General features: G+C 39.8%; 1 protein-coding gene across 1 annotated transcript in view; it reads left to right on the top strand.

Moving 5' to 3' along the window:
- Positions 1-12,507, top strand: part of vipr1b (vasoactive intestinal peptide receptor 1b) — a 30,694-nt gene continuing 18,187 nt past the window's right edge. The window contains exons 1-3 of the mRNA XM_076080398.1: positions 1-54; positions 6,973-7,063; positions 9,248-9,358. Coding sequence (XP_075936513.1) covers positions 1-54; positions 6,973-7,063; positions 9,248-9,358 — 256 coding nt within the window. The remainder of the gene's footprint in view (positions 55-6,972; positions 7,064-9,247; positions 9,359-12,507) is intronic.

The raw sequence follows: 12,507 nt of genomic DNA, 5'->3' as shown, positions 1-12,507 counted from the left end.
ATGGACAAATCGCAGCTGTTCTTCTTATTGCTGTTCTACGGACATCTGCCAAAAGTAAGTCGTCTGTCGTTTGATTTAACAATGTTGCGTCTTTTATTTAAAAAGCGTCTTTGTGGTGAAGAGTCCGCTGAAGTGAAGGGCTTTTCGTTTTCATAAAGCCACTTCTAACACTGAGCGAGCAGGAGCGAGATGAACCTTTCTGACACACAGATGAGTTTGGAAATCATGATTCAGCTTGTTTTAGGATTTCTGTTTTAGCAACATCACATTTTGCTTGCTCCATAATCTGTCTGTCTATGTGAATGTAAATCGTGTTTAGTCCCTGCGTATTTATACTGATATATCATCTGGCATTTTAACCTATTTTAAGCAATTTTACTTTTTTTAAATTTATTTTATGGATGTTCTCAATCCATGATGTCTCCTGCATGAAACATCTGACTTTAAGAATTCAGGAACATATTTCATCCCAAACTCAAAATTGAAGTGGTGAGATTGTCATTAAATACCCGATCTTTGAAATGAAATACCACTTTAACATGTTGTTAATCTGAAGTCAATCCCTCTGTATCAGAGGGGTTTATTACCTGCTGGTTTTCAGTTTTAATGACAATCAGATAATTGGTTGATCAGACGCCTTTTCAATTGGAAAGAAGTAGCCTATTTGTTTTAATATGTTAGTCAATTAGCATCTGCTGAACAGCTACAAGCTGAAATATGTTCATCTCATAAATAACTCTCTTCTCCCAAGTAGCCTCGGCCACAGAAATTTAACTGAACTATATTCTCAATTATTAAATTCATATGTGTGCTCTCTCTGGGTTTAGATTATTGGAGGGAAATCCTTTGAGCATTTCCACTTCCGTCAGTGCAGTAGTGCTTTGCTGCAGGGACTTTTGTGTGCACATGCGGGTGCACACTTGTATGGATCTTCGGACTTCAATAAACACTGTTTTAGGGACTTATTGGATTTCAAGTGAAATTATCCATCTGGTAGCACGATAACAAAACCCATTGGCCTGCCCTAAATTGCCGTGGGATTTTTGGTCTTTTCATTAGGCTTGTTAAAAACCAAGTGTCCCCTGCAGTTATGTCTTATTTTCCTGAAAGGGCTTCATCTCCATTAAGAAATGTCAGAAGTGCTCTGCTGCTGTTCCTCTCGCTGCACGACTCCTGACTTCTGCATCTCTCTGACGGCCATCAGTAGGATTTCAGTGATCAGGAATGACAATTTCTGTTTGTTACAATTTCACAAATGTGTGAAAGAAAATGGAAAAGAAGTCTGATTCTAGGTAGTTACAGATTTTTGGTGGATTTTAGTAATTTGACACTCAGCATGACTTCCTTTAAGGCCTTCACTGAAGCTCTTTCCAGGCAGAATAGTCTGTGAACATACAAACGACTGTGTGAAAATGTCTTTCTCTTCACTTCTGACAACTCTCAGATGTCTGCTTTAAAGATCAACCAGATACGTCATTTGGTGACATATTTTAGTGGCTCTTGTAGGCACCAAAACATTTAGCCAGGGACGATGTGTTGCTTCCCTGTGCTTTCCACAGTCTTAAGTGCCTGCTGACACGTTTCATCAATATTTCTAGTGAGGAAATGTGATGTTGAGAGCACAGAAAATCCCATGCGTGGTTAAAAAGTGCATGTCAGTGGCTGCTGGATGTCCCCGTTATCTGTTTAACACTATGCAGATGGGAGAAGAGAAGATAAGGAGGGTGGGCGAGAATGACTTCTCCTTCCTGCCTCTTTCCAAACATGAAACCACCCGAAAGAAACAACAAAAAATGTTTTTTAAAGAAATAATCTTATACCTTAGTTTAGCAGATATCTTATTCATTATTAAACATCATGTTAGTTACAAGTTAAAGAAAGAAGTTATCGCTGTCTGTCTGTGCTCAGACTTTGGACTCCGTTTATTCAATATTCACCTCTAATTCCTATCTCGAGATTTTTTTATTGGAACCTAACACACTGGTAATTTCGGTCTTGATGTTTGTTTGGCTGGAAAAGTGTTAAATCAAATTGTGCCCAATTTTCACACTCAGCTCAGCGGCTAACGAACCCCAAGTGAAACCACATGAGGCTGACAAGTTACACGCACGATGTAGATGTTGCTCTCCAGTGAAGCGTGGGATGGAGATAAACACATTACTCTGCATTGTGTGGCCACGCACACAGACACAAGCTTCTTCTTTCATTTTCCTGTCAGCTTGCCTCGCTTTTTATTTGATCGTTATCTTGTACTCAAACAAAACAAGACTGGCAGCCTCTTGAAATGACAGCAATCACTAAAAAAAACCCGAAGCAACGAGCCTGGCAGCCGTCGTGATGGGCTCTGTGCTAACAAGCTATCAAAGCTGGCAGGTATTTATGGGATGTTTTGCTCATGGAGACACTGTGTGTGTCCCCAAGGCTTTGCAGAGGTCCGCTTATCATCTGCATAGTTTGGGATTGACATTTTGATTTATTGCCCACTACAGTAAAAATCATGGCTGTCCAAAGTATTCATTTCATCAATTATAAGTTTTCAACCTATCTAACTGGTACTTCATATTTGTCATCAGCGTTTTAAGCTCAAGCATAAATCACCAGGACAGGACCTTTTCTTCCTGTCTGTTGTATCGTCATACATGAGGAAATGTTGTTATTTTGTTATCATTGGTCTCCCTCCTTGTGTGTTCTGGCTCTATTCACAATATACAGGCTTAGTATATATGAACTAATAAACTATCCATGCAATGAAGAGAGCTTGATCCTGATGAGGGACTTTGTTCCAGTTTTTCTACTGTTTACGCAGCATTAGGGGGAACTTCAGGTTTGTTGCCACTGGTTTGTATTTCCCAGAAGCCAGAAGAAATGAAAACAACGCCCCACTTTATATCAAATCAAACTGTAAATCTGGGTTGTTAGCTTGTTAGTTTAGAGAGAAAACCCAGTCTGTGCCTTAATTTTAAAATGTCTTCATTTAAGTGTTCCACACACAACACACGCATCATGATGAGGCCTTTTTTTCACAGCAGACATTTTGACCTGTCATAGGAAAAGAAGCACAGGTGTTACTAACGATGGCTCCGTTATATTCAAGTGTGACAATGAGTCAGCATGTCAAATAAAGGAGGAAGCCATTGTTAATTCAATTATTTACACCTCTGCTTTTCCTACTGTGGCTATGCCTATTTTCTTTGCTGTTTTTGGCCACTAGGGGGCAGTGTAACAAGCTGAACGTCGATAAGGCTAACATGTTAACAGGCTAACAATTGCCTCGTTTCACATCCAGTGAAAACCAATAGCATTTATTTAGAGTCTGGTTTCTGGCCCAAAATAAGTCCAATATTCACTCTCCTTTTAGCTCTGTTTTTGGTCTTCCACCAGCTCAAAGGGAAAATATCTATTCAGTATCTAAAGCTGCTCACCCGGTGTTTAACAAAGTTAGTAGCTAAACACTGTACACATTTTTGCGCTTCCGGTTCCCTTGTCTCAAAGTCAATGTTTTTTTTAAAATGTGTTTTTGGTTAGATGCCTAAAATAAGGACTGTGGTGAACAAAAGCTTAAGAAATGTTTTGTTTTACGACATAAAATATGCCAGTTAATACCTTACTTGAATTTTGAAACTTTATGTGTCGTAACAATGCTAACAAGGGGTTTAATGACACTACTAAATGTCATCGTGCTGACTAGCACCTTTATCTTAGATGTGAAGTCATGCGACTGTGGTATAGTTCGTTTATAGCCAAAAACATAAATAGTAAAGATCCTAAAACTAGACCTTGACTCAGTGACCTTCTACAACAGGACCCTTCTTCCTTCCTTCCTTTAAAGTGCAAATTCCCTAACAAATGTGCAATCAACGAAATCATCAAAAATAACTGGAGCTTATGTGGAGCAGTCACCCTGCTTGATTTTATCGTTAATAATATATATTTATTTATAATATCATTTTTATTAATCAAACTTAAATAATGTAACAGTAGCTCTACTAGATATTAGCATTACAGTGCTGTTATATCATATAGCACACAGAGATAAAAGTCACTGATAGACCAGGTTGAACAGGTTGTAGAACATTCTCAAAGTATTACCTTACCCTCTGTGGGTCTTTTAGACTTAAATCCCGTCTTGAGTGCGCCGCTGTTACGCTGCCCGATAATCAATTTCATGCTAATCAAAAATAAGGTTACCAAAGGGTCTGACCAACATGAGATTTCCTCCTCCGTCCGTGTTGCTCTGCACGGATAATGTTTGCAGATGAATCTCCTGCCTCCCGGCCTGTGCTGCTGCTATTACTTCAGGATATGTTGGATTTTCTGCTGTAATCGGTTGCAGGCAGAGACTCCTGTGAGCAAAGTTCTGTTGGTTGTGATAGTGTCAAGACGACCTCATCAGAGGGGGGGAGAGAGTGAGTGAGGCAATGACTGAGGCTCTGAAATGTTGTGTTGAGAAGTGATAACATGGAGGTATGGCATAGATTTCTGTTGTTTACCTTGATGCAATGGTGTAATGCTTGCACGTAAACAGCTCATTCTGCTGTTTGGTTAATAGATTTAGCTACAGCAGTATATTAGGAAATCAACCTTACATTGAGACAAATCTAAAACCCTTATGCGTAGGATTTAAAGGTCCTTTACCGACATGTTTAAGGAACATATAAAATACTCTGCTTGTAACTTGTTTCTGATGCGGCCTCATATATATTGGAAAAACAACGAGAGCCCAAACCTGAACACAGAAGTGCCATTCGTAATCATGATGCAGCAAGTCCAGTAGCTGTCCATTTACTGGCATCGAGGCTGTCATATGTCCTCGAAGAGGACACAAAAGTGACTGTCTGCTGCTGAGGAGAGGACTGTTTCGGATAACTATTTAGAAGGATTTGTGACTCTGGATTTATAGTGATCAGTATTGTTCAATTATTTTTGTACTATTGGTTACTCCGGATGTAGATGTTGTTTCCTTGTGATTATCTTTGGGCTCTTTATTGTAGATTCTTATTACTATATGTTTTAGGGACATTTCCAATATAGAGACACCTATTCAATATACTGTATATAGAAGATATGGCAGCTACTGGCCTGATGTTATTCTTATGAACTGCACAGTTCTTACCTTTACCCTTACATTTTTGTATATTATATGTATGAATCGGGCTTTTCTTATATGCAACATAACTGGGCGTTTTTGTGTGGATTGGATGGTGCACGGCTAATATAACGTGACTGTCATGTGACCAGAGCTTATGTATTTAAAAAGATGGCGTCTCTGCTACTGATGAGTGTAAAGATGAGCATTAGTTTGAAACAAAGTCATACTCGTTCGTACACAAGTTAAAAGTTGAGCACAGAGAAACTTCAACAGATGAATGTGAAAACATCTCGTATCAAATTCTACACACGTTTCACAATCTGCTTTTCCAAACTTGTTCATGGCCATTTTCTGCTTGTGTGACTCCTTCCTCCTGCTCCCCTCTCGTATCTCTAAATGTGACTCTTCCTCCTGCTCCCCTCTCGTATCTCTAAATGTGACTCTTCCTCCTGCTCCCCTCTCGTATCTCTAAATGTGACTCCAGCCACTCCCTCCTCTTCAATAACCTGTTCCTCATCAGCATTGCAGTTGCCCACCTGCTTCCCATTATCCCTAATCAGCCCAGCTGTACATATACCAGCTCATCTCCACTTGTTCTTCAAAGTTGATATGTTATATCTTTGATTCATGCATTGATTCAGGAACAAATTCTGCATATTTATTTATTTTTTACAAGCAAAAAACAATTGAATTTCAATAATTTGATTTAAAAAAACAACAACCTTTCTACATATTCTCCATGTCAGGTGACTGTAACACTGTTGGAATTGAGTGTCTGAATTAGCGCTGCATCATCTGCTCCTTGCAGAAATTCTATTTTGTGTTGACGTGTTCGTGTGCTCGTAAATATTCCTGCACCAAAAGATATCAAGAAGTACAACAGGCTTGCTAGATAGTACACTTACTCCTGGTTGTAAATGATGAACAAAGCGTTTTTCTGGGTTTATTCTGCCTCATCACATTGACTCATTACGCTACCATGCATATGCTCAACAAGGCTGTGAGAGATATTAAGAACAAGAGCGTTGCTGTTGCTCTCAAAGGTGTCCTTTTTTTAAATAAATACAGTTTGGTGTGTTGGTCTTATCGGAGGTGAGCAGTGCGCTACAGACTGCTGTTTACATCAGTGTCTGGTGTATTGGGAGCTCAGCCCTGGACTAAACGGGGCATTTGTGGATGATTGATGAGGATCATTTTGTGTTTGACAGCTGCACCTTGGTGGTGGCGGCTCATAAAACGGACAACTAAAGACATCTACAAGGACCAATTAGCAGAACACGAATTGTATTAATATCTTATGCGCTTTTAGGCTGCATCGCTCTTCTCTTCTTTGACCTTTTGCTGCCTTGAGTCTTGTATGCGTTGTAGCTTTGGTAGCAGGGTAAAGCTCCTTCTTGGGAGTTCATGAATTTGCTCTCTCTTTCTCCATCTCCACTGACCTTCTCAAGCTCCTCGGCGCTCGTCTTACACATTTTCATTGACCCACCGGCTTTCCGCCATGCGGCTGTCAGCCCGCATTTTTCAGCCTTTTGTTGACACAGATGAACAATCACAGTAGATTACTCAGTGGCTCCCTTCTCCACATCCTAATCCATTTCCATGATAGCATCTATTTGCCAGGCAAGAGGGATTTCAGAACATTTCTGTGTATTATTAGCCAGGGGTTCGCTGTAATAGGAAAACATGGCATGAGAGGCCATCGCTGCAGGAATGTGCTAGAGGGAAATGCTGAATAAAATATTTACTGGCACATATTCACTGGGCTGTAACCCGTCGGCCAGCCTCAACCTCACCGAAAATGAATTCTTTCAGCGCCTAATTGCGGTGTGATGGAAGCATGTTTGATTCTTGACACCTAAAAGTGCTTTCTGCCTCTTCCACAGGTGTTGTCGGTGCAGATGTGTGACGTGGTGAACGAGATCGAGCTGGAGAGAGAGCGCTGTGAGGATACCTCCTTTGGGAACGTCTCTTCAGGTCATTCTAAAAAAAAAACATTTTCCTCTCTCTGTTTAGGGTGTTTAGGCTATTCAGAGGAAATAAGAAGTGAGGTAAGGTGATACGGTGTGGCAGTTTATAGATGAAGCACTATTATAGCTGGCAGGAATACAATTGCTCATTTTACCGCAGACGACTATTACAATCACGTCTTAGTTTAACATAAAGTAACCATATCGCAGTCAGAGTTGAAGGGTGGCTTTTTCACTTTTTGCACCCATGAGACTTTTTCTCAGGAGTGTGTGGGTGTAACTTTGTTTGAATGACATCTCCCAAGTCTTCTGTTGGTTGTTTTTGCACCTTATACGATGGGACAAATTACACATTCACCATTTTTATTGCTGTACAGATTTTAAGACCTCTGTTGAGTCCACGATCACTCCCTTGTTCACTCTTGCACTACTCCCTAACAGACAAAAAATAGTTTGAGGCAAAGATGCTGCGTGTGGTGAAAGACAACTAACCCTTACAGCTCGACTGCAACAATTTGCATGAAGGATTTGTAGTTGGAAGTAAAAGCGTGATTATCTCCCAAACTGAAGTCAAAGCAGAATAACGAGTGCTTTCATTTGGCAGAGACACTTTGGAATCATCCTAATTTTTCATCATCCCTGACAGGCGTAGTGTCACACAGTTGTAATATTCACATCTATAAAATGTTGAGCATTGCATCGTGGGCCTGAATGGAGGTCTAATCAGCCTTCAGTGATTAAAAACACCTGTGTGAGCGTGCAGAGCCATTAAAGCCAGTGAGGGAAGGACTATTTCCTGATGGACATCATCAGGTTAAAACATTAACATAACCTTGAAGGACGTTATGATTGGATATTTAGGTCATGAAAGTATTTAATGATAACATCAGTGTCTGTCATAGAGGAGTGAAGTGAGAGTTGAACATCCATGGTTCACCCACTGTATCGGCAGGAGTAAGTGAAACATATAAAATACTATAGAGTCTGACCTCTACTCTGGATAAACATCGCTCAGAAATACACAGTAATATCTCCATATGGGCTCATTTAAAACATATTAGGTACTGTACACACTGCAGAGTGCATTAAGTGAATATACACAAACAGTGCTCCTCCTTATCTCTGCAATGACCCTCATCTCTCTTTTCCCTATCTGCTTCCTCAACAGGAAGGTAGCTCTCACAGTTCACATCACTAATAAATGAATTAGCAGTGTGTGCATACGCGAGGAACCATACGTTCACAGACTGGTTATGCAACATTTTGAATATAGAGATGGTCCTGCAATTCCTTTGCGTTCATGCAAGAGAACAGGCACAGAAATAACTATTTCTTGAGAGTTTATGCATTCGGGTGTCCAACGTTAAAGTAGCACTAGATACACATACACACACACACACACACACACACACACATATATATATACATATACATATACATATACACACATCATTGTGCAGAACTAAAGAAGAAGCTGTCTACACTCTGACAGAAATTGTCTCAATCAATCTGTCTTAGAAATGGTTCGTCACTTGTGTTTTTCTTTCAAACTCTGCACGGTGTTCTGACTTCAATTCCAAATACAGAAAAGATTGCAAAGAAAGTTTAACGATTGCTGTAAACTGCAAAATAGGAGTGTGATTCTACATTTAGTCACAAACAAACCTGTCCTATGTAAGATGCCTCGGTAGACGCGGTGTCAGAGGAGACAAAACGACCAGGGGTAGTGGTGGTGCAGGTTTCACTCTTTAGCCGAATGCTCGTGGAAAAGGAAGTGAGATTGGAGACTTAAATTTGACCAAAATAAAATTAAGGAATAAAAGGTTTTCTGAATTATAAAAATGAGCCTTGAATAAATGGAAATACACAACAGTCACAAAAAATAGAAGTGATTCTATAAAAGTGCAGCATATTTTGGAGTTTGACATTGTTTCCAACCAGCCTGCACAGATATGAGTGACTAACGGTCTTTGAATTGGATTTAAAGCAGTTAATTGAAATTAGAGAATATGGATAAACTCAGAATGTTGTATCAAATGTGTAACATGAACCAACATATCAATTATCTTTTTCTCTCTGGATCAAAACTGAAAGAATACTGCTGTGTTAAGCACATGATTTAAGCATGTATGCGTTTGTCTGTCATGATATGAGTGATGCCATGTTAATGGTACTGTCTCCTCCCTGGCAGGTTGCCAAGGCATGTGGGATATCATCGCCTGTTGGCCTTCAGCCAGAGTCGGAGAGGTCGTGACCATAACTTGCCCCACTTACTTCAGTTACTTCAGCGACGAGCACAAAGGTAAACACGTCCTCCTTTACCTGATGTAAATACAACATGCATGAAGAACGTGTTCTCTGTTATATGTTTCTATCATTGTATCAAAAATGGATAAATGTTGCATAGTAAAATTAATTCAAGGAAGGAAATGACAATTTTCTTGGTGTAAATATCTGTTGTTTAATCAAACTGTATGAGTGGAGTCATTTATTTTGAGGCAAACAAACTTTTAGGTGCCGAAACTGAAAGTTGTGCTGTCAGTTTCTTCTGCTATTAGCTCAGGGCTGGTCAATACATTTATATATATTTTGATATGAAGTGGATTTGCATACAATCAAGCCTTTGGGTAGATACTGACTGAAGATTTAATGTGTTGCTTGCATGCAAATGGACATTTTAAAGCTATCAAACATGGTGGTTTCTCCATCACCTCCTGTGGACATCAGAACATGATTAGAAACCCTACAGAAAGCCCGGGGCGAACAATGTCAATTCATGAGCCTCATGAAGAGCATCATGACATCGTTGGTATTTACAAGAATCAATTGTAAAATTTAACATCTTTTTACATTTGTCATCAATTCAAAGAGCGAGAATAATTGGCCGCCCTCCTATTCTTCTCTACCAGTGCGCCTTATCGTTAATGTTCTGATAAAAAGATTATCCATAACGGCGCTGACCGTATGAACTGTGTGGTGCATTAAAAAAAGAGATCAAGTTTGTGCTATTTATTGTTAGTTCTCCAGCTACCTCAAACCCAAGATAACAAGTTAATCCAGGTTACTGTAAACGGTATGTAGCCGTTACGTGGGCCAGATTTAAAAACATGTGCACGTAAACTCAGCCACAGATTACAGTCGGGGTCTAAGAAAACAAGGAGGAATCCAGCTCATCCCGAAACCGTTGTTTTGGAACAAGCACAGGCGAGAGAGGGCAGGAAGAGAGATGATTCACTAACCTAAGAAGCAAAAGAAAGACACTTTGAGATTGTGTTTTGTTGAATCGCCTTTTTGTCGACCAAGACATCCTTCGATCTTTTCAACTCTGTCTACTGCATTTACAGGGTTTGATATTATTCTTGATGCATTTGAGATCGCTGAGAATATTTTAATTAAATCTTCATTTGCCTTCCCTTTCTTTGAAAAGCTTGTGTCCTTGTTTGTCACTCTCGCCGCGTCAACTCCTCTGTTGCCTGCAAGCTTTCAAGGACTTAAATCGCACATGGCAAATACCTGCATTATCAAACCTTTTGATCTCTCAGCAACCTGGGACTTGCTTTTCTTCTTCAGTGTACCACAACAGCCTCTATTCTTGACTCTGGAGCCTTGGTGAATAAAAGAAAATGACACTGACGTCACCATCGATCTGTTTGACCGCTGCAATGAATCACGACATCATGCTGCGCTGCTCTCGATAGTGGGTAGAAACTTTCAGTTAGTGAAGTCCCAACAAATGACATCTTCGAAACACATTTGTTTGATTGTTTTTTTGGGACATTGGTAGTGATATAGGCTTGGCGTTACTGATGAATAGACATTTCCTTCTGGTCACTCCTTTGTATAAATGGTGATTTCTTTCTTCTGCATCTCAACGTCATTTTAGGGATGAGAAGGAGGCAGACACTATAAGACACCTCACCACTCCTGAACTGGATACCACATTAGTGCATCATACAACCATCTTTAACCTTGTTAAAACACAACATTTAAATTGTTTTCACACTGTTTTTATACATATTAAACAAACTAAATAAAACCTGTTAATTTGTCAGCTTTAGCGGCCCTCTTAAGGCAGATTTTGTTACTTTTGGACAGAGCCATGCTAGCTGTTTCCCTCTGCCTCCAGTCTTTGTGCTAAGCTAAGTTAGCCGGCTGCTGGCTGTAGTTTCATATTAAACGTACAGGCATGGGAGTAGTTTTACTTTTCATCTGTAGTGTATACATTGTGACCTCTCTCTGGTGATTTCCTGTATGTTTAAGATGTTTTTTAGAGACTATATTTGCCACCTCCCCATGATACATTTGACCTTTAATGCCGCTATTTGCCTTAAGACCTCTCATTCCCTCCATCATCAGACACCTGCTGTTATCACTTATTGTCCAATTTCAAGGGGTGACCATATTTACAACCTTGTGGCTGCTGCGCTCTGAAACAAACCTCCATCATATCTCATTTTTTATTGTCCAGCTTTTGAGTTTAACTGGTTATTGCCATTTAGATGGTTTTTTTTCTTTTTGTACTACTCTTATGCTCTACACATAGTGAGACTTTTTCAAGCAAATTCAAAATGAAGTTGGCAGTATTGCAGGCTGAACCTGCACTAAGAGCAAAAGCCAGAGTAAATATTACGGGGGTTTCTTTGCCTGCTGTGCTGACTGACTGTAAACTCGACTTGAATGTCGGTTGTTGAATCAAACACACATCACATCATGGTGGACTGCGGTGCAGATCGGCATGAACTCCAGTTTTCTGCGATGCTGCCTGACCCAAACCAGTCCTTCATATCCTTTCTCCTCCTCTCAAAGAGTCAATTTCAGACATCTCTGCTGTTGAATATCAATTTATTCTTTCCAACACCTCTGGACTATTCCCCTCCAGCGTTTTACCTGCTCCTCTTGTGCCTCTGACTCTATGACCCAGCATGTCAGTGCTCATCGTTTCCCCCTGAACGGGAGATGTGCTATAATCCAACTATTCATAACTGATGGGGCTTTTACCTTACAGACGTCATCTCACTGGGGAATATATACTGTACAGACCACACGACCCTCTAATGAGATGAATAAGATACTAAATCGGGAATATTTGCAGAAAGACAAAAGCTTCAGACTCACTGATGTAAATGCACATTGTAATTTCCCTCTCTGTCTATTTTTGTTTCTCTTACTGTGCACCTCTGTCTGGTTCTCACAGTTCAAGACTGAACTTTCTTCCACCTCAAGATACAATAAAATGGGGAATTAATCCTAAATATTGTTTTCCCTTGAATCCACCTAATGGGGCTCATATTTAATGGACATGAGAGTGGTATCATGTTTTTAATGTTTCACCATACTTGTGTTTCTTTAAAATGATGATGCGGTGTAAATCATGATTAACTTGTAAGTTTCTCCTGCAACTTTTTCCATACATTTCTTTTCTTTTTGTATCTCAGAACCTGAAATTCTGCT

This window comes from Anarhichas minor, unplaced genomic scaffold, assembly GCF_050575085.1.
Source record: "Anarhichas minor isolate MPS153535 unplaced genomic scaffold, ASM5057508v1 ptg000074l, whole genome shotgun sequence".
In the NCBI taxonomy this organism is placed as follows: Eukaryota; Metazoa; Chordata; class Actinopteri; order Perciformes; family Anarhichadidae; genus Anarhichas; species Anarhichas minor.
This window is presented reverse-complemented; position numbering and strand designations above follow the sequence as displayed.